The following is a 27,691-nucleotide window of genomic DNA, read 5'->3' as shown; positions in this document are numbered from 1 at the left end:
GCAAGCATTTTTGTCATGGTACTGTCTTACTAAATGAGGACTACAGCTGTATAGACACTAAGAAGACTCAGTATTAAGAATTAAAGAAAACTGTTCTTAATAGTTAATGGAAAAGTCACTGAGAAGAGAAAATCACTCCAATTTCCTAACCACATTTATTGTAGCTGTTGAAAACACTTATCTGGATAACCAAGTATGCAGTAATAGTAACAATAAATAAATACAGTACTCTCCTGACAGCTAAATTCGAAATTAATCTCAGAACAGTGCCTGTAATTAACAGGCCAGCAGTCAAGAGTCAGTAACACAAAGTCTCCCATATCTAAAAGCTACAGAAGTAATAAAGAACCAAATAAATAGGTCAACGCATTTCTGTACTCTGTATCAGGTATGATTCATCCATAAAATAAAAATTTTAATGTTCGCACAGTTATTATAAATGCTTATATACGTTATTATAAATATTTAATGTCCAGTTCAATTGGCAATATTAAGATCACTTTATTTTAAGCCTCATGGATTTTAAAAACACATACAAATAAAATACTTGTTACAAAATTCCGTTTGCTAAAGTTTCTTCAGGAATACACACCAAGCATGATCCCAGCACACAGATAAATGACTTTTACAGAAAGCATTACATAGAGCAATAAATGTTAGTGAAACAGCCAGTCTCCAGATACTTTACAATGAAAAATTCTCCTTCCCTTTGCCACATCTAATATTTGACTAAGTTTTTAATTTCTTTATTTTAAATAGCCACATCTGAATTTAAAATGTGTAACCAAACCAACTGTGGAAGTCAACAGGCACTCAGAAGCCCCAAAGGGGAGAGTAAGCACTATTTTTCAAGTTCACTAGTTCAGGGGTAAAAATCCCTGAGAGACAGAAAAACACTGAAGTAATTTTCTTCAATGGAAAGATGCTTGTCAGGAGACATTGTTAACAGACAGATGTAAAGATAAACTGTAAGGCTGAAGAGCAGTAGTGAGACAGAGGAAGGGAAGCAATCTGTAACACTAGGTGATGAGGAATGCTTGGTGGAGCAGTATCATACAACTTCACCGAGGTTGCTTGCTTGCAAGAAAAGCACTCAGCAGAAATATATGCAGAGATACAAAGCACAAGATATGTACATGTTTGTCATTACGTGGAAAACAGTGTGCTGAAACTATAATCCCACTCAGTTATAAACAGTATCCAACTGACCTCAAGAGTTAAAATGCAAACAAGAATAAACAAGATATTGTGCTCCAATTTCAGCAACAACATCAGGACATTTATTACGTGAAGCCAGTAGATTAGGAAACACAGATCCATATATATATTCTGCTCCTCAATGCCAGTACAGAACTGCTCAGCAGTGTTAAACAGACCAGGTCACTGAATTCTCTGGGACCTGGAAACTGATCTCAGACGCAGTATGCCTCTGACCTTCTACCTCAAGTCCCTGAGTTGCTGCTGGACATCAAAACAGCTTTACTGCTTCTACTTTATGAGTCATACCCCTGCAGTGTCCTGTTCCTTGCTACATGCTGTGACACGGGTCCCCAACTACATCCCAGTCCTTAAGCCTATTGTGCGTACAGAGGCTGCACCACTGAATGACGATGCTGTGCTGATTTTCAGTGTTATTTAACACAGAGGCAGGTCAAGCTAGCTAGATCAAGCATGAGTTCACTCACACTGTTCACTAAGGCTGATGTAAGCCTTCAGAGCAGTGGAAGAAAGCCACAGTACTCTCAAGTTATTGAGACATCCAGAGCATTAAGAAGCCCATTACATGTGACAGATGTCAAGCACCACAATAAGCAACACTAGGAGAAAAGTGTGGCGTAAATGGTGAAAGCAAGTCCAAGCAGACTTCAATCTAAAGATCTAATCCTAAAGGTTAATATAGGTTTCACAACCAGTACACTTAGCCTATGATCAGCCACAGGTTTAAAACTATTAGCAAATAAACCAGAGTTCTAAGAGCAACCTTTAGTTTCTGACCTAAAGATCTATAAATATCACTGGGGGGATGATCTAGTTTGAAATCAGATTATCTTTAAACTAACTAGAAAGCAATCATGCTTACAAGAGGTCCTTATGCCTGTCACACTTGCTTCACAGCAGGGCAGCACAATAAAGAACAGATGTTGACAGCATGTGCCCTGTGCTATTTTAACATTGAGTTTCCTTATATTATTTATATCACTTCCTTAAGAGGACAGTAGTTAAAACCAAGCTACCCCAGCCCCACTTCAGCCCAAGTGCAGCTCAGTTTACCAGAATGGGAGGAGCAAGTTCTCAGAGATTCACTGATGTGTTACTTTATCAAAAGGTCTCAGGAAAACAGCAACTAGAGAGGAAGAACACAACACCTGTCCCAGCAAGGCATTCTCCACTGTGCTTACCCTGAGGAGACACATCAAACTGTCACAGTTTGATTTGGGCTAGCTTTCTCTCTGCAAAACCATTCTATTAGGGCATTTGTTCCACACAGGGATGTGCGGTTTTACGGAAGGACTGCTGTTCCAGTTCTCTAAAAGGACTCTCCAGACTTCAGGCTTCTGCCCTAGATTTAGGTCACTAGTAATTGGACATGTGTAGAAAATGCACAGACTCAGTTCAGTGTTGCCTAATTAATTTCTTAGTCTGTTGATTTGGCACTCGCCCTACAAAACAGAACAGTTGGATACTTGAAATTGTATGGAAGAATACCTTATGACACTAGCAAGCCTCCCAAAAAATAAGCCCAACTCTTTCGGCACTAATGAAATAAATATTTTAAATTGCCTGGAGTACAAAAGTGAAATCAGTTTTCTCAGGTGAGACTACCAGCTTGGTTCATTAAAAAAAAGATCAAGCACAGCACAGAATGTAGAAACCCAAAGCTTCACCTAAGGAGACCTCCTTATGACGAAGCACAGAACTGACAGGTGCCTAGCAAGTCTAGCAACCTATGGAGCATAATCAAATGTACCAACTTTCTGTCTGGGACATTATATTCCCAAGCAACTGGTGAGCATACCAACCACAAACTAATGTCACAGCCTGAAAGAGAGAGTTCTGCACATTATTTTGATCTGTATGAGGTGCCTTTCAGTACGTAACTGCTCTTGGAGCAGCATATTCACAAGGAAGAAAAGCTCATCCACTGAAATTAGAATTTAAATTCTTTCTGTTTCTAGGCTTCTGTTGCAATTTTTTAGTCAATCTGCCTGATTTTTAAAAAATCCTTCTTGAAGGACACAGAACAGCCCCACTGTGCCGAGTCTGGGCTATTCTGCCAAGCTTTATGTTTGAGCTCACTTGACTACCATCTATTCACTTCACCACAGGTCCCCTGTGCTTTAGGTAGTTTTGGCTTAAGCCTAAACAGCAAATGAAAAGAGACAGATGCCTCTCTGCAGGAACTTTCCTCACTGGTGACCCTGGGGGTTGAGTTGGCAGAGCTACCTGAACCTTACAAGGTGGTTGCTCTACAAAACAGCCTTATAAAACTATTCACATATTAACTGGAGTAAAATATTTACTTCAGATCAGGAAGTACTGTATTTTTTGGATCGAGAAACAAGCTCAGTGCCTGAGCAGACAGTTTTATGCACTTTAAAGGTGACCTAACATGCCTACCTTGATTTAAAATAAAAACAATTCCAGTTCCTTTCCCTAAGAAGTGAACTCTGCCAATAGCAAGGATCTGAAGACTGAAATAAACTCACTGTAACAGTACTGAAAGGGAACAGATCTTCTCTGCAAAAGCCTTGTATACAGGGGCACTCAGATGGCTGTTAAAGCAAAACAACATACAACGATATTTGCAAAAAAGCTTAATATAATCTTTTGAGTCTATAAACTCTAAATAATAAATAGCAAAAGTGTACATGGCACACTAGAGCAGGTAAATATTAAAACAAATACAAATTGGTAACACTTACCTATATTGTCAGCAACAAGTCTGTTTCACTACTGTGATATAATACAAGTTTAATATACAAGATGTTTTTACAAAGGAAAACCACAGAACAAAGTTAATACAGAACTGAGGGAGAAGGGGAGACAATAAATAACAAGGCACAAAAACCTCTCTTGCTGCAACCCTGTAAGGCACCACTTGTGCAAACATGAAACTATCCAAACCTGTAGTTGGAGACATTCTAAATGTGCTTACATAACTAGGTAATGTATTTTAAATATGACACTATTTTCACTATCTTTGAAAATAAAAATGCTTATGTTTCAAAAATCAAATTAGTGAAATGGGTGCAATAGCCAAATACAAGACTCGCAGCTGGTTTCTCCCAGACAGCTCCACAAGTGCATCTTGATCTTGACCTATACTGGCCTTGCTAAGAGTCCTGGATCCAATATGGTGCGGAGGGAAATTCTGCCAAATCATGTCAAATTGTGCACACCAGTAATTGTGACAAAACACACTTCAGGGATTAGGACGAAAATGAAATTATTTTCATTTGAAACTAAAAATTATTTAAATCAAGACGCAAAAGGTCAGTAGCATTAATCTAACATAATTAAGGATCTTAATACCCAAAGTTGTAATTCACACCTCTATTTAAGAACTGACCACCAACATTTTTCTTCCTTATTCTTTTACCTGCTCAGAAAATCTATCACGAGACAAACTTCAGAAAAATCTTCTCCCTTACCAGAAGATTACGTAATTAAGCACACAAACTGTAAGATTCCCCCTTTTTTCTTAAGTTCCATGATCTCTACTGCATCCTGCTAAAAGAAGGTTTTGTCCTGTCTCCAAATACATAAAAATTGTCAGATACTAAAAATTACTTCAAATATGCACAGGCTGGACAAGTTTTTACAAGATGAGGAGGGTTTTCACGAATAACCAAAGTTTTCTTCCAATGAAACATTCAGGAAGCACTCTGTTTCTCACAAGCTTCAGACATACGACTTTTTTTAACTTGGGAACAACGTCAGTAGACTACATTTCCAAAAGTTTTTCTTGCATTCTTGCACCTTGAACAACTGCACAGCACATAGTAAACAATCTGAATGAATCTGATTAATCTGTTATTGGCTAGTTTTGTTTTCTTATGGGACATGTCTTATTTTACACTTAAATACCTTCCCACAAATCAAAACACTTCAGGTCAGACAACCTGCAGCTTTAATGATGCTCAATCTACTGAGCTGCCAGAGAGGAAAATCAGATCAATCTATTATATTTTAAACAACAGAGCAAATGGAAGAGAAAACAGTCTGAAGTGATAAGTTAACATTCATATAGCTATTTGCTGAAAGGCTGCACCAGGTTAGGCATGCTTCATTCTTTATATTCAGTTCTGCTTTAAGAATATAAAAATTTGAGCAAATATAATGTAAACAGAGCCAGTAGACTGCAGTAGTAAAGGACAAAATCATTGATCTGACAGGTTTAAGGCCAACTGTTTATGATTTGAAATATGTCATACTTTTCCATGGCACTTAATACACTGAAGGTTAGTATTGGGTGACACTAAGCACAGGAATACATATTCATATGAGATATATACATGTAGCCTCAGTTCTTAAAATAGAAAGTTCAAGTTTTCTTGTCCAAACAAAATCAATTTGTGAAAGACCACCTGTGGTTTCCTACACTGAATAAAGTAATATTACTATTTAAAACAATTTAGTGCAAACTGACCTAAGTCCAAAGACATAACATTCCTTGATTTTCAGTCACTACTTACCAAATGCCCCTATTTCTTTCAAAAAGACAACTACACCTTTCCCCACCCCCCCATTAAAAGAACAGCAAACACTTGACAACTATCATGCTGTTCTAGGCTACATTAACAAAACTTGCTGATATACAAATCGTGTTTTGGTCATGCAGCACAGACCCGTCCTGAAAATGACCCATCTCTCCATTTCATCAGTCCAGAAGAACACAGTGCCAGTTGTCAATTAGCAGGTCATCCTGGCCACTCCATACTCCAAGCTGACCACGGCAGGCTCAGCTTTGGAGAACTCGGACACAAGTTCGCTGTAGCGATTGTCCGCTGTGTTGCTGCCCTCTATGGTTCGCACGGCGTCATTCACTGGCATCGGCGGCGGCTCCTTCTGGAAGCACGGAGAGGATTTCAGTGCCACGGGGGCAGGATGAGTGGTCTGCTCCTGCTCCTTCTCAAGGACCACATCTGACTGCCCGTTTCTCTGCTTTATTTTCTGAAATACAAAGAACAGTTACTAACAGCGGGCATGACTCTTTACTGATGATATTCTGCTTTTAAAGGAAATGCCCTTCCTTTGCTGGCCAACTCAGTGTCTGCAGAACTCTGTTACATACCCTAGCTTAGATACCTAACAGCATTGTTAAACGTTAGGCCATTCCTTATGACATTCTTCCCCACAGTTTACAGCAGATGCCACAAGCATTGTTTGCTTAAAATTTGCTGAAGGGCAGAAGACTAAGAATTCCTATCAATATCCCTGGAGAAGGAGAGATTCTTCCAGGCTTGCCCCTTGTTTGGCTGCTGTCAAGATGGAAATACCTTCTGGAGTAGAAGCAGAGGAAGACAGGCCTTGGTACTGTAGCAAGCAAGGATATTGCAGTCTCTTAAAGACCATGAGTCTCCCAATGACAAAGCAGCTTGATAACTGCTTCTATCCTTCCTGAAAACCCTTCTATAAAAGACTTTTCCTCTAGATCCAAAAAATGCCAATACAGTTTATTCAAATGCCTGAATACTCTAAAAAATAGGAAAGAAGAAAAGGATGTATCTTGCCAGCCTGAGCAAGAGAATAGGAAAGATTAGGATTAAGGGATTTTTCAGTTACATGGCTTGAGTTGTTTGCTTCTTTCATTTTTAATTAAAACTCACTCACCCAGTAACTGGGAGGTTGCACTAGTTAACTGAACAGAATTGTTTGTTGATGTGTTTGTATTTTATTAGAACTGAGACTTAAACCAGAAGACACATGTATCTTGGCACCAACTTTTCATAGATTGAAACAGCAGTAGCAAAGTCTGCATTGGGATTTCAAACAACTACATCTCATCATCACTCAAGTGAGAAATGTAGGCTCAGGTGAAATTAACATCTTGGAATGAGGTTCTAGAAAATTCAAAGCTGAGACTTCACTTTCCCTCTTGCTTATTCTTTAGATTGCTTTTTGAGTTTTCTTCACCTTACTGCTTCAATTGTATAAAAAATTTTAAATATAAAATTAAGATTTGAAACAGTATTAAGTGACCTGTATTCATTACTTTACAGTAGGATAAATCTAATAAAATCTTTCCTCCTAGAAAAGCTGTACTTTCCCCCTCTCCTCTCCAATATAATATAGAGGAGCTGTGTTACCATTTCTGTCCACACACAAGTATTAAAACTGATAATCAGAAAACTTCTGCCTTTCAATTCCTTATAAGGCATTATTCTGAAGTTTCAGCACCCTAATTAACTATAACAGAAGTATAAATCAGCCTTTCCTGGCTGTTTACTGCAGCACCTAGAAGTCAATTACAGACATCTGATCTCTGGATTAAGCCCTGTCATCATAAAAAACATTACAATGTACATGACCCATAATTATGATGGCTTACAACAGCATGCACCTGCATATGAAGTTAAAAGAAATACAATACTTACTGCTTCCATTTTAGTAGCTACAATAGAAATAAAACATTTTCAGTCTCCTTAGTTTAGCAACACAGCTGTAGCTACATGGATACCTTGTTATCCAATACAGTTTAATGTAGGTTAAGTTTCTGTGAAACTTACCTTCAGTAAGGCTTTGATAGTAGCACTTTTACATAACAGAGCTCATTATTAAAGCAGAATAAATAGTGCCTTAGAGCACTCATCATAGAAGCAAGCAGTGAAAGTCATCATTACACAGAATAAGTGCTAGGCCATACAGCAGTGACATTCATGTGAAAGCCAGCAGGACTATAACAACTCAAATCTGAAGAACAGGTCACAGGTACATACTCAGATTTTGTACCACTTACAGCTTCCAGTTCTTTAATGTCTTCCTCCAGTTGTTTATTTTGCTCACTTGTATTCATGATAAGGTTGAACATAGACTGCCTGGGATGCATACTTCGATCAAACTGATGGTACATGTTTCTCCAAAACCTGCACAAAACAGACAGTTTTAACTACGCAAGACAATGACAGAGCTGAAGAAAAGATACTGTATCTTATTTAAACTTACTTAAAATTGAATGACACTGTATTAGGCTCCAAAAGAGTTAGTTCTGGAGAAAAGTCTGGATTATACAGAGGATTCTGGTATTTCTTCTGTTCAGCCAAAAGGAACGGCCACAAGGAATAGGTCTTCTCTTTTAGTCTGAAAGCAAAAAGAGATGGAGGTCAACACACTGACTGCAAGCAAACAAGCAGAAGATTCTGCTTATTGTGTGCAAGTTTTGCCTATTTGAAATAAATACTTTTAAAATATAATGTAAGAGGAACTAATAAAAACTTCACAGAAGTTTTCCAGCTAAAAGCATTGAATATATTCTACTAATGCTTCTAAATGAGTAGTCCTGAGCAGGCAAGAAATTGAAGGTTACCTAAAAAGAGATTGGGAGAGAAAATGACATGATACTTCCAAACTTAGGCTTACCTACTTTTAGAGGGGAAAATCCCAAAAAACCAGATGAGCAGGAAAATCTTAACTTTCCCTATTAAAAGATGTGATTTTCTACCAGAATTAGAAAGATTGTCTTCAGCATGCAAAAGCACAAGAAGCCACTACTGTTCCCTGATGCAGTTCAACACAGGTTTCAGTCCTACCAATCCTTCCTCTATTCAGAGCCTAAAATGAAGAAGATTCATGGAAGTTCTTAGTCTGCCAGAATAAATAAAAGATACATTAACAATTGAGCATGCTTACTTTAGCTCTTCTCGTTCTTTTTGACAGTTGCCAAGGAAGTTACCAAACTGGCATGAATGGACATGTTCATGGATTTGAAGGAGGAAAGCTTCATTGTACTCAAAGGCTTGTGGAAATTGCTCAGTCAGATTCCACACACTTTCTAAAAACTGGGTGAACACTGGCGAGATCTCTTTTGGATCACCATCCAACTGACAACATCTGAAAAAGGTTCCACAAACAGATTGAAACTGGTTTAAGTTAGAAGTAATCAAGAAAGTCTTAGCTGCAATTGTTTTTAAATGACAGCACCTTAATCTGATACTAGCTTTGATTTGGAAATTGAGCAGCTAAGTTCAAGAACTAGGGCAATTTTTGAATAGAAATAAGTCTATATTTAACCTGTTTTTCTGACTTATAAGTAATCACACATCTATATTAAGTACAAAATAGCAACATAAGACAGTTAAGTTCCTTTGTGTCTAATACTCTCACAGTCAACACGTGGAGTATACCAGTTAAAGGCAAATTAATAAGCAGTAAATAGCAGCAAGGCTCTTGTCATAGCTGATGACAGGCAGATCAAGGGAAAAAACAGAACTCTTAACATATAGGACTTCTAAAGCTAGGTGTGACTTCATCATCAAAGTAAACATAAATGCAAACTTATCTTTAAAGATACTAAAACTATGTGTTTCATATTGCCTAAACAGCTGGGATGGAGTTTTAGATTGGCTTTGCACTGTCTATACAGACCTTGCTGCAGAGTAAGGCACCAGTAGCACTAAAAATTTCCATCTGAAATATCAATCGATTGTCCAATAGGAATTCAAATAAACTACAACACACTGTAGGCAGCAAGAGAAGTGCCTCGTCTACTGAAAACAGCTTACTCATTGCTGAACTGGTGCAGTGAGGCTAGAAATGCAACATCTACAAGCTGTCTTTTGTTTAAGAATACTTAGTTCAGCTTGCTGTATGCACTTTATCAGATGAGTGAACTACCTGTCAGAGAACTTGTGCCCAAAGGAGATCCAGTCTTTCTCTATCAAGACCTAGAGGGTAAAAAAACCAAAATCTTATGTAAAATATTCCTCAATCTTACACCTACACTATTAACCCCACAGACTATTGATACATTATACTGTAAATCTGAGTCCAAGAAATTACAGTAGACATAATTGTTTATCACTTTGTAGCTTTTGATTTTCTTGGAAGTTTTTCATGAGATTCTCAAAGCAGATTTGTAAGAAACTATTAAAAAAACATTAAACAACTTGCTAATCAGGTAACCAATAATTTTAAGAAAAATGTTGCATGACTTCACAAGTAGATTATCAACTTTCTATGGCAAAGAATAAGAAAAATATTAGTGCTGCAAGCACGCTTGCATAGTTTACACAAAACCATATAATATATTCTTTCTAACATCTATAGCAGTAAGTTTGTTCATATCTACACTATCTTGTTTTATCACTTTGGTCATGCTGTCAAGCACCAAAAAGAACACAGGACCTTCACTGAAATTTAACTGAAAGAAAGGAGTAATCAAAACCCAAAAAGATTAAATTACTTCCCTGAACATTACTAAACACATTCTCTCACTATTCACAACAAATTAATCGTCTTCTAATTCTTCCTCCACTTTCACTGCTTGTAATATTTGTGGCAGTTAGTTTTAAACAATACACTGAACTAGTTTTATGTACTATCCTTGAGGAGTTCCCATAACACCTTGCATTGCAGAACACTGTTGATTTTCCTAGTCTAAAATTTGGAATAATGGTACTGACATTCTTCTCTCTATAAAAAAACATGAAGAAATTTAGATTGCTTAGACATCTCTAAGTCTCTATCACTGCAAGAATTGTCACTTTTAGATTTAAAAAATGTTGTTTTGAAGACAGACAAAAATGTTGTTTTACAGCAGCCCAGAGCTGCTGTAATTTAGTATGTGTGCTTCCTCATATAAGCACTTTGGAATTCTTCTATGCCATAGATAAGGGACTTGTTTGGATGCAAAAGGCAACCATTGCAACATTTCTGCAGGGTGACTAAAGCAATCTGCTATTTGTATTTCAGTTTTTTAGATTTTAAATATTTTTTCAAGTACCAAAGTATTTCTATATGAAGTACTTATCAATATACCGCAAATCTCATTTTACACTTTTAACTACAAAAAAAAAAAAAAAAAATCAGTTCATTTGCTCCCTTTCACACTCAAACATTGTATACCCTTTTTTTTACCAAGGAACAACTCAACACTGCAATGCTCTGCTTACCATAAATCCTTTGATTGTTCTGTAATAGGAATCTAACAAGAGAGCTCCAAGGGAACAAACTTGGGAAGTCCTATCCCAGCCATCTGAACAGTGCACCAATACACTTGCACTCTCAACTGCTATTGCCTGCAAAACAGAGTTGTTTCTTAATTGATGTTCTTTCCTAGACAGAAGTCAAAAACTAGTAAATAAATTTAAAAAAACTAAATTTATTTCCAACTCATAGCACAGGCCATCTTATTTAAAAAAAAAAAAAAACTAGAAAAGTGTTTACTATGAGGAAAAGATTTAATAGTATCAGAAAGCTGGAACTTGTCTCCATGGAAGTACAGGAAAGTCCTTGAAAAGAAAAGAAATTCCACTACCACCTCTGCATAGAGCTAATCTCTACAGGAGTTCCCAGTTCTCTCTCTCTCTCCCTTATAAAATTAAATTTACAAGAAAACCTACCAATAATTAGATTACACATTACTGAGTACAGATCAAAAAACAAATCCAATTATGTCAACCCATCATTAAAGATACCAGTTGCTCATCATTATGCTACATAATAGTAAAGGCCTAGGAAAAGTTTAGTAGCTTCAGCTGAGAAATCAGCTCCTGTTGGCTCAGACATTTTTGAGGGTCATCACTTTTAACTGAGATAATGCACTGTTATTTCACCTAGCAAACAAAGATCTGGTTTTTACCCACTAGCATGAGATCAAGCCCTTGGCTTCCTAAGTGCTTGGCAAAGGCAGTTGTTCCTCTGAATTATTCACAGAACCCTATTTCCTTGCCAAATGAAGTCAGCATAGCCACCTTGGCTGCTCTACAATTACTGCCCCAGTTCTATTTTTCGGAGTACACAAAACAATAGTTTGTACCACCACCAAACTGGTTACACTTTTCAAAAATACCTAGAGAACCAGGAAACATAAGAATCCCTTTGTCCCCCAACAATATGACAAAACATTCAAAAAATCTCAGAACATTGGCTGGAATATTTAATATCTCCAATCATAAAGAAACACATAATACTTTAACCAGCATATTAGATGTACTGATATATACAGTAAACACCTATCTCCAAAAAGGTCAACTGCAGAATTTTACACATTACATAATATTAAACATTAACTTTTCTGATTTTCCCCATCAAATAAAGAAGCAGACTGCAAGTTACCTTGGCTAGAAAGACAGCAGCATCCAACACAGCTTTGATGTGACGCAGCCATCCAGAATTCTCCAAACCAGATAAAAAGTCATTGACAGACAAACCCCTCGTGCCACTGACTGAAAGACAGAGTTAACAAGAGTTAACAAGAGCTAACAAGCCTTAAGCAGTTGTAGCTACCAATACCCTGAAATGTAGAAAGAAGAATAATTGCATGTTGTATCTAATCCCCTATGTTCTAAGTTGAGTGCTGGTTTCCTGAAAGGCACTACAAAACGTTCTCCAGTCAGAATTCAACTCTGCAGAACGATATAACCATGAGTGGCGAGAGTAAGATCTTTGTGTCTTTTTGACAAAACAACATTCCAAATAAATACACTGGTTATCCCCCCTCTTGTCTCACTAAGGAAGGCAATGCAAATGCCAAAGGCTCTTTGGAAATACTTAATTAGTACTAGTAGTAGGGAAGTAGCTGCATCCAGACAATATTCACAGTTCAGAGTAGTCACACTGCCAGAGTTTTGTCACCTCCACCCTGCTCAGGAGAATAAACAAGTGCAGTACAAGAACACAGGGATGAATAAAATCCATTGAAATTTTGTCTGCCTTCACACTTGACACACTAATTTTTGACTGATCTCTACCATTCTTCCCTAATATACTTGGATCCTGTAACAATAATGGCAATTTAGAGAGCAAGGAAGAACTCAAACTAGAGGAAAGATGCTTTGCAGTGTAGCAGCAAAAGACACAGAGGTAGATTGAAAAACTCTCACACAGAACCAATTCACATGTAAGACAGATAACCTGGATCTTGTACAATTTTGAACAGTAACTCACACAGTTACCTTACTGTTCAAACATGACAAACTTCTGGCAATTAAAAAAAAAAAAAAAAAAAAAAAAAGCTGACTAACATAACTTCAGCTATGTGTAATTCTAAGGGAAGATATCCAAGGCTGCTAGCTACAAAAATACAGTGGAAGTCTACTTTCCACTAAGCTTAACAGCTAGACTTGATGATCTTAAAAGTCTTTTTCAAACTAAATGATTTTATGATTCTAAAGCATTGGGGCCCAGATGAAAATAAAAAGGTTCTGTAAATAAAAGTCAGCAGCAGGGATACCACAGCTGCAAAAGCATCTTTATCTCTGGTCATGGAAGGAAGTGAGTCAGCAGCAAAAGCAGATAACAAAATTCACCAAATCATTCTGTGACGCAGCTTCATATTGAATCAAGTGTTCTGATGTACTGAGGGCTACAAACTCAAATCACTCCCTCCAAGAGCTTTCCTGTATCTGCACTAGATTTTCTCAGCTTTCAGTCAAACAAGTTTTGGTACACTCCCCATTGCTCAGGAAAATTCATAGTGCCAAGTGCTGCTGAATACTAGAAGAATGACAGGCTTCCAAATAAATATTGCAGGACCTTTTCTAAAATCCACAGACCTTCATCATCTACAAAACTACCTAGCAAACCACAGCTCAGTGAGGTAACAGAACATCAAGACACCCCAGGACAGAAGACCTACTTTTAAGGGTTAGTCTGTAAATATCAGTAAAATCAGTAAAAGCAAGCTAGCTTTCCCCTATCTCTGAAAGGCATCATTAGGCAAGAGTTCTGCTTCCAAAAGATCTGGCACATGGAGGAAATCAGATGAGAATATGAGCTAGCTGAAAGGATCAAGTCATTCTCTGTACCAGTGGTTCCCATACACTTGATCAGTCACAACAGTACACAAACACATCCACCACTCTATGGTAAAGGGAAGAAACTGAGAATAGTGAAGTATCTGGAAATTCAAACATCTGCAGAAAAGGAACTGGACAGACAAAGCCATGTCTAGAGGTGCCCTTCATGGCAGCACACCTACACATTCTGTAACTTATGATTCAAAGCACAAGCTTTTCAGCGAGAAAATAAACGTACTTCCAGCCCTCAATGTGTTTTCACCCAGACATTGCTGTCAGACTCTGCTTTTGATCACTATTTTCAGCTTGGCATAACTACTTCACCACCAGTATTTCCCCTTTCTAGCTACATTTCTGTATTTTTTATAAATGAAGGCAGAGATAGGAACACATATGTTGAGCCCCAAGAGCTGCTTTCCATTTCTGTGAATTAACGCAAGTATTTTTATCCTAGTGGGTGATTAAATTAATTGCATTTATATTGTTCCAACTCTTATATGCTGAAAAAAAAAGTTATTTTAGAATTCCCTATGGTCTTTTAAAAGGTCAAAGATGATTAATGGTACCATTTATAGAACCACTAAGATAATTCAGCTACTTCACAAAAAATAGGATTCAAGATAGCTCAAGATCCCACCATATAAAACACAAGCCCTACGTGCACATTATCCCCAAACCCTCAATGTTCCATTGCCTGACTGTCCTTATTCACACTACTAGCAAAGCCTCAGGCAGCAGTTCAGGAGATGACCAGACCTGCAGAGTGAAGCACAGCAGGTTGCAGGAAGGGGGAGGGGGGGTAAGAAAAAAAAAACTAGATAATCCCTTGCCCTATACAGAAAACTCCACATAACTCATAAAACCCCCTCAGTTAACACACTTCCACCACCAAAATATATGCAACAGATTGCAACATCTGTTGAGCCTTTTCCCCAAACATTTTCTGCAGAAATGCTCCCTCTTGACATAGCCCAAACCCTTTTGCTTATCAGAATTCAACGCTTTCTGTTATACAATATTGTAATTTAAATATATAAAAACTGAACTTTGTACTTAATGCCACAGCTACAAATTTAGTCTATGTGAAGTTTCTCTCATGAGTGTTGCAGTCTGCTCATCGACAGAGTCATCATGTTAATGCTGAAGAAAACTATTTTAGAAAAGTTTTAAACCACTGCATGCAAGATGTCTAAGTAACAGCTGAATCCAAAATGAAGAATACACTGTAAATCCCCCTAGCATGCTCCATGGCGTAGTCCCATCACAAAATGATGTTGGGAAGGATTTTGTCTCACATTCAGCTTGCCAGTGGAATCTCTAAATTCTGAAGGAAATCAGGCAGACAGACACAGAGCTAAGGAGAAAGACAGACACCAAACAATGAATAACAGTTGTTTGTTGTAAAAAGCCCAAACAACTGAGGGCAGTCCCAGTTACAGTGGTGCTTGCACGAACAGCATCACTGGTATCACGCTCTGATTTGAGAACGTTCAGTTCAGCACATTCATGGGAAGTACACAGAAGCTAAATGGCATTTTCCTCGTTTTAAGTTATGAATCATTTTCGTGGCATTTTCTTCCTCATCATTCCACTGATGGCACATTTCTAGAAGGGGCTGAAGAGTAAATGATTGCATACATCCCTAAATTTTAAGGGTCCTTCCTACCCCTGAAGATGCTCCTACTTCTAAAGTGGCAATCAGCAAAGCTATAGTGAATCATACAGACAGAACAGAGGTAAACAACTGTGTTCATTTACCAAAAAAAAAAAGAAAAAAAATATCTGGAAAACAAGTAATAGAGATCACTCATGATTTTGTTCAATAGTGTTTAAACAAACCAATTCTCCACACAAGGAGAACCTAAAACATATTCTATCCTTCAATAAAGTTACAGACATGTATTTAGTAAGTATTGCTGGTGGGATGCCAATTCAAATGGAAGGATTATGAAGTCTGTGAAGCTTAAATGTGTGATGCACACACTTCTGCATCAGACATTATTACACAGGAGCAGGCCTCTTAAAAAATTAAAACAACCACTAAGTTTTATTAGCTAGTTTTCTAGAATTGAATGCATTAGTAAGAGAAAGGAGGATTATGACAAATCTAAAAACTCAAGCTCAGGATCATGCTTCTCATCTTTCCTTTAGGAAAAACACATGAAGGAATAACCAGAAAGATCCATATTATCAAAGCTCAGAAGGATTCCATGGACAGTGCCTGAAGAATAGGTTAGCAGCACATCCAGGATCAATGAAATGAAGACTGCACCACTAGTCTGTAAGACTTCTTGACCAATGTAACAGCATGTCTTCATCAAAACAGGCGTCCATACAAGTGTAAACCTTCTCTGTCTCTGGAAAGACTTGCATAATTTCCAGAAGCCAAGCACTTATACATGTATTGTCTGTCAGATGTGGAAGCCTCACTTCTGCCACTGAATTCTAATCTCAGAATTCACAAAATGTCTTAAATTTTCCCTCAGCTGTCTACCTAAATAAAATAATTATGAATTGTACACTTCTGCCTCTCCATTTTCACCACTAGGAGGCAGACAGTGTTATGGTGAACTGGCCTACAATACTCCTGTCCCCTTCTCTACAAACACCTACAAGCACACAAGTGGCTCACCAAGTCAAAGAGCTCAAATTTTGTGCGGACCATATGGTTATTGTGAATTCTGTGGAACAAAGTGCTCCTTGGAGAACTGAAATGAAAATGCATCTACAGACACACACTTGCAAAACACAACAGTCTTTCTCACCGACATACTAACAAAGCTCACTAAAGATGCATGTGCCATTTAACTTTCTTCAAAGTAATTCCGTTCAGTTGGGTTTACAGTTTGGAGGTCGAGGTTTAAGGTAATTTATTACCACAGAGCACATCAAATTGGTACTAAACACAGAGCTGGAATAAAACATAGAAATGTCAATGCAGTTTGTGTAACCTACTATTAAAGACTTTAGAGAAACACTTAACCTGTTTTCAAATACACTGTTTTAGTACAGTTAAAACATACCTTCCAGGAGTTTTTGCAAGCTGGATCTCATCACATGAATATTTTCAATGCCAACAAACTGGAACCTAATGTTTGAATAGTTGTCTTCATTCTCATAGCCCTTCCCAGCAGCTCTGTTAGCCATTGCATTAAGCTTAAAAGAGGAAAATAAAAATACTGGAAAACATTATTGGAATAAAAATATCAAATTAAGAAACAAAAGTCAAGCAATTTCAATTGAATACATTGGGAAAAAACAAGAGCACATAGTATAAACAGATTCTAATATAGTTTGTGGCAAATCAGCTTGAAAGCACTGAAGAAAAGGATAGTACATACATTTTATATTTAGAGGTGACACATCTGAATAATGCATTTAGAAATTGCTGTTCTTTTATCCATATTCCTAACTATTAAGCCTTTACTTGTGTCTAAACACTTCTGAGTAAAGACACTACAAACATCTCATCTACAAAAGAAAGAATAAGACCCAGACATTTTCAGCTTCTGTGTTCAGACATCTGAGTGAAATTAATACCAACTGAAATGAAGATGGGTCTTAAGAGTAGAAATTAGCCCCACATTGTAACACAGGTCATAACATAATTCAACTCCACAAAATAACAGATTTCAATTTAATTAGATAGTGATGAAGTATGATGAGGCACTGGAAAACATTGCCCAGAGAAGTTGTGGTTCTTGGAAGTGTTCAAAACCAGACTGGATAGAGCACTGAACAACCTCATTGGAGAGGTTGGAGATGACATTTAAGACTTCTTCTAACTCAAGGCATTCTATGATGGCCTCAAAATGCCAGAACAGAATTTCCTTCACCTCCTCCTTTCTGAGACAGTTTGTACAGATCATTTACACAGAAATTAGTACTCTCCAAAAGAAACCACATCGCAGCTCACCATTTCACAAATTTCATTTCAAACAGTTAAAATTATCTGGATCCCACTCAACTGTTCACTTCTTAACTATGATTTAAGTATATTTTTAAATGTCTCTCTCAAAGTTCAGCAGCATATTCTGTGAATTCCAGCTGAGCACTAGGACTAGTTCCACTTCTTCAAGAAAGCAAGTAATTAAATACCTGAACAGAGAGGCCTAACCTTATCTTTAAAACATTTTTGCTGGTGATGGACTCACACATGGCTCCAAATTTTTCAGAACTACATTGTATCCCTGCATTCTAATATTCAGGAGGAGAGGCTTGCCTGTAGCACCCCAAGTACCCACCTTGGGCCTGGTGTCCATGACGTACATGTAGCGATTTGAAGGATTTGCTTTACTGATGGCTTGTAACATGTGCTCATCTTCCAGGCACCTGGCACTGAAACCTGAGAGAGGTTGACTGCATCTGCAAATTGCAGCCTACCAGAGACAACAAAGTACAAATCAGCTTCAGTTTAATACCTGTAATTGAAGTGCTTCTCAAAATCTCAAAAGACACCAAAACAAATTGTTTCATTCAGCAGACAGCACCAGCAAATTGAATAAAGTTTAGGTGTTCCAAATTTTAAGCACGTCCCTTGGAAATGCTAAAACACAGTACCTACAACTTAAATCTAAAGATTCATTAAAACAGTTTTACAGGTTCATCTTCATGGGCAAGGTCTCTGTTTATGTAATTGACATAAAAACTCCCAAAAGCACAGGCTGGAAAAATTACACTTTAGGAAAGCAAGCTACTCCCTTAATATGGAATGAAATATGTGTGGTTTTACTAATGCAGGCATGATTTTATTATTGCAAGTGTAATTTATCATCTAATGTAATTTTTGGAATTTAATTTTCAATATGTTGTTTTTCAGAAATATCAGGTACATCTTCCAATATCCAAATAATAAAGTAATTATGTTCAAATCCATCTAGTAGCTTCACATTCATCAGAAAGATTCTTTAACTCAGCAAGATGACAGTACTCCTCCCCTTCCACAGCTGAGACAGGTACATGCTGCTTTCCACCATCCTCTGCAATATCTTATTTCCTACCCTGTAGAGTTGTTTTTTTTTTTTTTACCTTGCAAATAATCCAATCTATTATTTTGTTGTTCATCTGTTTGGTTTTTTTTTTCCCCATCATTTTGACCTAACAAGATTTTATTTCTGATATATCAAGGAAGACAGATCCCTTAAGAGAAAGCTATCCTCAGTTACATTCGAGTTAGTTTCTGAAAACTTTAGTAGATTCAACTGATTATTAACTGATTACCTAAGGATTTCTTTTAAACTGGCTAGGGGTACTCTGCATCCTGTCAGGCAGCACTCCCGTCAGCTGTACTCAGGGTTATCCTGAGTCACACCTTTGCCATACAAGTCACTGTACTGGAACCTCCTCACCAGCCCTTGAACTACTGCCAAGTGTTGAGAAACACTTTTCAGCACATTTACAGTCAAAGGAAGTGACACTATACCTCTTTATTTTTATGATAATATGACAACACCGGGAATCTTCCTTTGCTCCTGAACTTGGAGCTACCAACAATTATGGGCTTGCTTGCAGTTCTGGGAACATAAAGTTCTCTAGGATAGGTTTCACAAATCTGAAAGACACAGATACACAGAAAGGATTTTATAGCCAAGACACAAAGCCTAACTTAGTTTTATTGTATTCAATTTGAAAGCTGTAAGGTGGATTAAGACACAAAAGATAAACACTACCATGTTTCTTTACACAAATGTAAACAACTCAAAGGAGACAAGCCATGGATGAAAGTAGTACAAACTGGTATCCAAGTTACACAGCCAAACATCACCATACCAGCATTCACTCTCAAGAATGAAACTCTGCAGTAGAAATGCTAAGGAAGTGCTTCAAATAAAACACTGAAATTATTTCCCTCATTTTTAATAGTTGCAGACTACAAATAAGATGACATCTAATCTCAAAATCAAACACACCACCACAGCCAGCACTGCAAAAGGCTGAAGTAGAATCCTACTCATTTAAGAGAGACATCACAAAGCTGCAGAGCACCAGAATAACTGAGGCTGGGCTTCAAACAGGTAAGCATCTCAAAACAATCCCAAAGAACCCATGCACACACACTCTCTCAATGGCGCCTTGGGAAAAACTTCAATTAGGAAGTTGTGAGATTGCACTCTGATTAAGGAGTAAGTTCTCACTACCTACAAGGTTCTGCTTTACTGCAAGCCAAGTGATTTTATAGCAGTAAGCTGTTTTTATAGGCCTCACCAGAAACAGATGCAGAGCAGAAAGTGTTTCCATTACAACACTTACCTTGTAATCACGATTTGCATCAGACAACTGCCAGTAATCATTTGGCACTCCCATTCTCCTATATTCTTCTGCTAGATCAATAAGCTGCCAACCTGTGACTTGCTCAGATTCATTTTGTTTTGGATTATAAGAAAAGGCATAGAGTTCTTCATATTTTGCTAAAAGGTAAAAAATATATATTGGAGAGAAGGTCTCAGGTATCAAGATTCACAGAAGCAAGACTAACTAATACATATTTGACATGCCTGAAATATCTATTCTGCAACTATCCCACAGTTAATTGACACAATTACAGATACTTGGTCAGAAGTAGGTTATGAAAGTTTTCCTGAGTGTGCTTGACCTATTTCAGAGGAGATATTTCTAAAGCCATATGGGTCACAAAATGAAGACTGACAAACTTAAGGCAAAAGGCAGAATTATTAGAAGACTTGACAAGATCTGAAAGAGCAAACTATTTTGGGAGGGAAAAACTGAAATTTACATCTACTGACCTTAAACAAAAAATAAGTTTTAAAGTTTCCCTTACAAAAGAAGTTTTCAAAAAGTTTGGTTTTCCTAGTGTGCTATTTACTTATGACAGATGACATTTTGCACTGTTCTAAACACAAAGCAGAAAGTGCAGAAGACCATACTGACAGAACTTTCTTGCGAAGCTGAATTGGTGACATTTTTCTAGCATGAAAATGTCAGCTTTATTTTTGAAGCTGCATGAAATTAGTAACAACTGATTTGCTTAGTGGGTTTTTAATCTGTGGAACACACAATTAAGAGAGACTATACAGATTTATATTTACAAACAATTCAGGAACAACACTAGAAATGCAAAAAAACATAAAGTGATCTCTCATTCTGTTAAGGAACATCAGTAACATACAAAAGCCAGACAACACAGCTTCTGAATTTTTATGCAGGTTAATATTTAATCAAAAAAACTATTTATATACCAAACCCACGTGAGACTTTACATAATGTGTGTTTAAAAAAAAAAAGATACACACACCACTTCCCCCAACTTGTTATCTATGGACATACTGCAAAGTCTTTTATAGCTGCAAGTGTTACCTGTTCTTGAGAGCTGAAGTAAAGAATTATAAATGTCATGACAATCTCTCTCTCTGGGTACAACAAAGTGAACTATCCTGAAGTTCTTGCACTGGATGACAAGGGGGCAGCCAGAAGTAGTCAAAGGAAGTTTTTCCACTGCAGCAATGTGATGATGTAGTATCTGTGACAAACAAAAAATCACAGAGTAAGCATGCTGAGAAAAATAAGAACAGCATAGTATTTAGATCAGCAGATGTAAGACAAGACACTAAGCAATGCTGATTATGGATTTTTTACTAATTTTGTCAGTCAACTATAAAAAGAAATACATTTAGAAGCAGAAATATAAGAATGTAGTTTTGATCAGAATAATAAAATGTATAAAACTTTAGTTATCCTCTTCTGTCATTTTGAAGTGTCCTTCTAAATGCAAAACTGAGATGTAAAACTCCACTGTCGTTGTTCAGTTTTCTTTCAACTATGTTAACTGACAGGTTTATATCTCATTAGGCAACGTCCAGACAGAATGTCTCTACTTTTTAAGGATCTGCAGAAGCAAACTTCAGAATTTTCAGACAAAATAAAGGAAGTAAGGGGAAAGAATTCAATACATGAAATATACAGGAGACCCTGAAGATTCCAGAATTCCAGCATTTAACAGGTACAGATGGAACAGGAGCTAAGAAAAACATCTCCTATATTACCTACTGTATTAGACATGACAGCTTCTCAGCTAAATGTTTCTGACCACTTTAACAGCACTGTCACAGCAATGGACATACAAAAGCCCTCCACAGATTTATCTGTGTGGCAAACCTACACAAGATTTAGGTAAATACATAGAAAGTAACAGCTGTTCAACTGTTGGAAAAAAAAAAAAACATTACCTCAACTGAACAAGATGTTCTTGATAGAATTTCAATTATCTCACTGAAGCAATCAAATCCTCTTAAACATTGATCAGAATTTGACAGGCATCTGAAAACTATGCTGCCAAATGTGCATTTACCAAGAGACTATCTAGGAGACATTATGATAATTATACTTGGTACTTGCATTATCATCAGAAATGCAGTAATTGGAGTACAGGCTCAATTCCCCCAAAATGAAACTTTTTAATGTAGTGCATAGGGAGATGCAAGCAAGTAATGCTTCTGAATCATGTTCTCCCCCAAAAAAAAAACATTTTGTATGAAAGGATAACAGTTTGGTTTGTACAAAGTTGTATGTTGTATTCAAGAACAAATAATAGAATTCTTTTTTTTTTTTTTTTTTGAAAGCACCATGAGGCACTTAGGCAGGTAACCAGGATACAGGATTAAGGGTAATCAAGAAAAATATATCTACAGGGGAAAAAAAAATAACAACAGCCAGGGAGATATCTCATCCTGGAGGATGGAAGACTTAAGGAACTAACTCAGATCAGGTGGCTGGGTCCAGTGGGAGCCATAGCTTGATGTCCATATGTGTGCCATCAGGGCACTGGGAATAAAAACTAATGGGAAGTACTGCAGTAGCCAACTTTGATTGCACAACACTGGCACTGGTCAACAAGAAGCTGCAGCCCCATCTGAAACCTTTTATTCCAGAGATCAATACTTGTGAAGAAACAGCTGCTTACTCCTCTAAAAAAGTGCATGTTATCTTCAATATTCCCCAAACCTGAGTTCTCAGGATTTTTGCTATCTCATTTAGCCTAGATAGAATTTAATTACGAGCTAAGTTAACTCTCAAATTTTAAACCTGATGTGTAACCTATATCAGTCTCCCACTCCTGCCTCAGAATTATGGTGCAAGTCAGTTGTTTGAAGAGAACCACCACACATGCATTCAGAAGTACAAGTGAAGGCTACAGAAGAAATTACAGCAGCTTGAGGAAAAGTGAAGATTTTCAACATGACCTGATTTCAACTGCAGCAGTGTCACGCAAGAGCATAACCTGTGAATTATTAACTTATTCTGATACCATGAAGGAGGAGAGTAGAAAGAACAGCTAAGAACATTTTAGTAAACATATTCAACCTTAGATCAGGAAGAAGAAATGCATCTGGAGAACCCATGCCCTTGAGCCACAAGCATTCATTATCCTTACCCACGTCTCTCTCTGGCTTGAATCTATGAATAACAGATGAGTTGCTGTAAGGTACAGAGTTCCCGTCAGTGATTTATTGCTCGTGCTGAACCTATCCAGTAATTTCACTTGCTCTACCTGGAACAAAAAAGGGCAGGGGGGAATAAAACTTAATTTTGAATTTCTGCAGAAATTTAAATTCTAACTTAGCAAAGGTTTTGTCAGTTTGTGCAACAATTTTGAAAATGGTAGGAAACATAACACAGCAGACAAGGCTATTCAGGCCAAACTAGAGCAGTCACAAGTTTTGAGACCAACTAATTCAAATATCCTGTTTCAATACAAAAGTATTGAGCTTCTTTTAGTTTCAGGGGTTTTTTTAAAGAAAGAATTATTAATTACTAAGCTTTTGGACTGCTTCCCCAAAACACAGCAAACACACATTAGCAATTTCCTGGTATCAAGATGCCAGCACTGAATTAACAGCTGATCTCAGCAACATGCTTTATTGGCTGTCTGCACACTCAAAGCTATAAAGATTATGCTCTCCTGACTTCCATTTTAGCTATGTATTGTCTTATATAAATTCCCCAACTTCAATAATCTATATTATTATAACCTTGCCTCATATGCCTTATATATAACCTTGCCTCAGCCAAAATGCATTCTTAATGAAACATAAGCATTATACTAATAATTTTAAAAATCTCCTAGAAATTCAAGGACTGTGCTGGCATTTGAAGCAGATAATTCAGGCTTGAGCCTCACAAGGGTGAACAACTCCTCCTGGTATTCTATCAACATTGCTACCTTAATCCTAAGGAAAATATTTCAGAAGAAAAAGTGTTTCTAGCTAGCCTGCTTTTTATCTGTTCCTCCTAACTCTGGGCACCACAGTGTGCTCCATTTGAAGCAAGCATTACACGATTCCCTGTGTGCAAGAACAGGAAAATAGTGTAGCAAATGGCTTATCTCCACACATTCCTCTATTTCTTGGCAGCACCGTCTCATTAATGCCCAAGTTAAAGCTCTGTGCTACCATTAAATGTATGGCAGAACTCCAAAAACTTCCACACCAGCAAGACCAGCACCCAGAGGAGGTGACAAGGAGAGCCCACATCTATTGTGCTGATGGCTGTTAAGCCATTTTTAATTCCTGTGTACTGATGTATTTACCTACTAAAAGCACATACAAAACAGAAAAAAAATGTAGGCATTTCTTATGATCTAGAAAGGCCTAGTTTTGCTTTTGAAAGTTAAAAATACAACTTAATGAACACAAAACACAATAAAGGGAATACAAATATATACTAGAAGTGAGCACTATGATAATATTCTAGATTTCAGTTTAGAAAGCAAAAGAATTGGAAACTACACGCATCAATACATCAAAATACATTGTGCTGGAAGCACCAAGTCCTCAGGTATAGAGCAGCATAAGTGAATACACCACAGCCAAAACACAGAATTCAAACTGGTCAGATCTGCAGCAACAATTGCTCAGGTACCAGGCACTGCACCTCCCCAGCAAACAGAGAATTGCACAGAAACTGCCCCAGCTTTGCTCCAGTAACACAATCCACAAAATCCCGGCATGTGAGGTTTCCTTATCCTCTGTGTAACAAGGCAGCTCTTCTCAAAGCTGTATTTCTACATTAGATGAGGACAGGCATTACTGCTCCAACTTCCACTTACTTAGATAAAGTCTTCAAGAATTCTGAAAGCACAGTCAGAGATAAACTTTTCTTATAAACAACTGATATGTTAGTTAGATTCAGCCTCCATAGATGATACATTCATTTAAACTTGACTCAAACCAGCTTAAATAAGAACACAGCTTATTATACACGTTCCTTTTTTGCTGTTTAGTTTGATTTAGCAGTCAAACTAAGCAAAACTTTCCATGTCCAGGAGAAAAATCCAGCAGTGTTTTCACTAATACAGATTTGACTTCAAATATGCAAACAGGTTTGACTGAAGATTTTTCAGTCTTTTCTACCACATTTTGCTTTAAAATACCCTTAAGGATATTTTGATAATCTTTAAGGATGCTATCAAGCTTCATTGTAATTCTACATATTCTTTATTTCACCACCACATTCAATAAACTATCTAATCATTTGTTACTACTTAAATATAAAACTCTCAGAAGTGATTTTTAAGTTGACCTCACTTCCTTATTCAACATAAAATCTGTTGGATAGTTTAATTTCACAAAAAACTACATGTACTACAAAAAACTACACAGCTACTACAGGTAGCTGTGCTGACAGTTCTAAGGAAATTTTCACTTCAACATTCCCAGCAAACTGAAGTTGGAGGAAGTACAAAACCTATTCCATCACCTTCTCCTGGGGATAGCAGCTGCCCTGCACAGCAGTTAATTTATGCAAGATTGCACTGTTATTTCAAGCTTATTTCACTATGACTTAACTAAGCTGAAAAAACGGGAATGCTGTCAGATCAGAAAAAGCAGGGATGTCTCAGAACAGTTGGCATGAGATCCAATTTGAACCTACACACAAACTGAACCTTCAAGGCCCATGGTGCAGGTTGTACTTTACTTTTCTTGCTTCCTATACTTGCAATTCTTGCCTATATGCATTTTAATCTACCTGGATACTCAATAAACCAACAGCTTACAAAAAGCCAAGTGAGCAACACAGTTGTGACAAAAGAAATATCACACTATTTCCTACCATGACACTGATTCTTTAGAATGTATAATTTTTTTGGTATGAATTATAAAAATAATTGCTTCAAAGAGTAAGTCTTGTATAGAGCTCATTTCTCACTTCAGTTATTTTGCTACACGAAATATCTTTTACCCCAGCAGGGCCCCAGAAACACAATGCAGAAATATAATCACCTGCAGACACAAAGAAGTCAGCAACCTGCAGCCTTTCTATTCTCAATTTCAGGTCTGAGACTCAAAGAGATACTCTGATGATCAAGACTCTTTGGCTTAAGCCTCACTTTCATTTTGGAATCAGCTACTGACTGTCACAATACAATATTAGGTTTCCAAACAAGGACTTTCATGTTTGTAAATAAACAGGCTGATAAAGAAACTTTAATCTGTCAGCATGGTGCAAGACTAATAAAGTGTCACTAATGGTAGTCTCATCAGAGACATTCCTTCTGTTTCACATGTACACATGCACATGAAAAATAAAAGCAGCCATACACATTTATATAAAAGTTATGTAAGCTATTACTCAAAAATTTTAAGAGCCTGTTCCTTTATGTAATTATTGGTTATAAATTTACTACTTAGACACGAACCATGAATGCTCCTTTCCTAAACCTATCTATAAAACTACTTTAAAGTCAGACTACCAGGTTCAGGAATTAATCACAATTTCCAGGACTCAGCAGACAGGGGGAGTCTTTTCAGCAACCTTTCCAGGCAGTGATGATGAGCAAGGTGACAAAAGTACTGTTAGAAATTAATTCTATAGAAGCTGTGGCTTAAAAATTTACTTAAAAATTAGTCAAAACGGAAAGAAAGACCTTGCTTTTGCACTTTCATTATACAAAGAAGACTAACACACTAATAATAGGAAATAAAAGTCAGAGAAGTCCAAAATGTCAACTACAGCTTAGCTGGCATGTTTTTTAATAGCGTAACACATTACATATGCCCTGACGGCCTGCGTATTTAACAACACACACTGGAGTCTTTAAAAACGAGAAAACAAATCAGCTGTTTTCACAACCGATTTGCCTCCAAAACTAGAAAAAGCTGCACGGAACCATATCCAGAATACAAAAAACAACTGCAATTCCCTCCCAGCTCGCTTCTCCCATTCCGCACCCCACCGCAAGAACCCCTACACCAGGATTTTTAGCGTCTTTCCCGTATTACAGACACGGGGGCGCACCAGGGCAGCACGCCCAGAGCCCTGCGCCCCTTCCAGCGGCTCCAGAGCCCCCGGCAGGGCGGCACCGGCCACGGAACAGCAGGAGGGAGGGAAAACAACTCCGCCCTCGCCCGCAGCGGACGCGCCGGGCTGGGCGGGCCCTCCCGGCGCCGCAGTTACCGCAGCTCCCCTGCCGGCGCTCTACCGTGCCGCGGCAGCAGGAGTACCTTGGTGGTGCGGATGTGCTCCATGGCGCTGCCCGCCCGGCCCGGCCGCCTCCCGCCCGCCGCCGCCACAGACCCGGCCCGGCGGCCGCTCCGCCTGCGCTTCCGGGGCGGGGACAGCGCCGACAACGGGGCGGGGACAGCGCCCGCCCCCCGCAGCGCCACCGCCCGGCCGGCGGCGGGAACGGCTGAGGGGCGGGAACGGCTAAAGGGCGGGAATGGCTGAGGAGCGGGAATGGCTGAGGAGCGGGAACGGCTGAGTGAAGCATTGATTTAGAA

General features: G+C 37.9%; 1 protein-coding gene across 1 annotated transcript; it reads right to left on the bottom strand.

The window, feature by feature from the left end:
* Positions 1-481: 481 nt before the first annotated feature.
* Positions 482-27,492, bottom strand: MTMR6 (myotubularin related protein 6). Its single transcript, XM_083884955.1, has 14 exons — positions 27,416-27,492; positions 23,347-23,463; positions 21,273-21,435; positions 20,208-20,365; positions 19,381-19,509; positions 18,203-18,337; positions 16,982-17,114; positions 12,277-12,386; positions 11,112-11,237; positions 9,835-9,884; positions 8,851-9,051; positions 8,167-8,301; positions 7,961-8,087; positions 482-6,174 (listed from the first exon to the last, which is right to left on the bottom strand). The coding sequence occupies exons 1-14, from the start codon at positions 27,437-27,439 to the stop codon at positions 5,914-5,916; spliced, it is 1,869 nt and encodes a 622-aa protein (XP_083741081.1). The 5' UTR covers positions 27,440-27,492; the 3' UTR covers positions 482-5,913.
* Positions 27,493-27,691: the final 199 nt, after the last annotated feature.

The sequence above is a fragment of the Zosterops lateralis genome, assembly GCF_965231275.1.
Source record: "Zosterops lateralis genome assembly, chromosome: 2".
Taxonomy (NCBI): domain Eukaryota; kingdom Metazoa; phylum Chordata; class Aves; order Passeriformes; family Zosteropidae; genus Zosterops; species Zosterops lateralis.
This window is presented reverse-complemented; position numbering and strand designations above follow the sequence as displayed.

Excerpts from the sequence above, each read along its gene's own strand:
- MTMR6 (XM_083884955.1), bottom strand. The coding sequence starts at position 27,439 with ATGGAGCACATCCGCACCACCAAG. Across the intron at positions 8,302-8,850 it reads AAAGAACGAGAAGAGCTAAA|ACTAAAAGAGAAGACCTATT; the intron begins GTAAGCATGCTC and ends TTTTGCTTTCAG. Across the intron at positions 8,088-8,166 it reads ACAGTGTCATTCAATTTTAA|GTTTTGGAGAAACATGTACC; the intron begins GTAAGTTTAAAT and ends TGTTTTGTGCAG.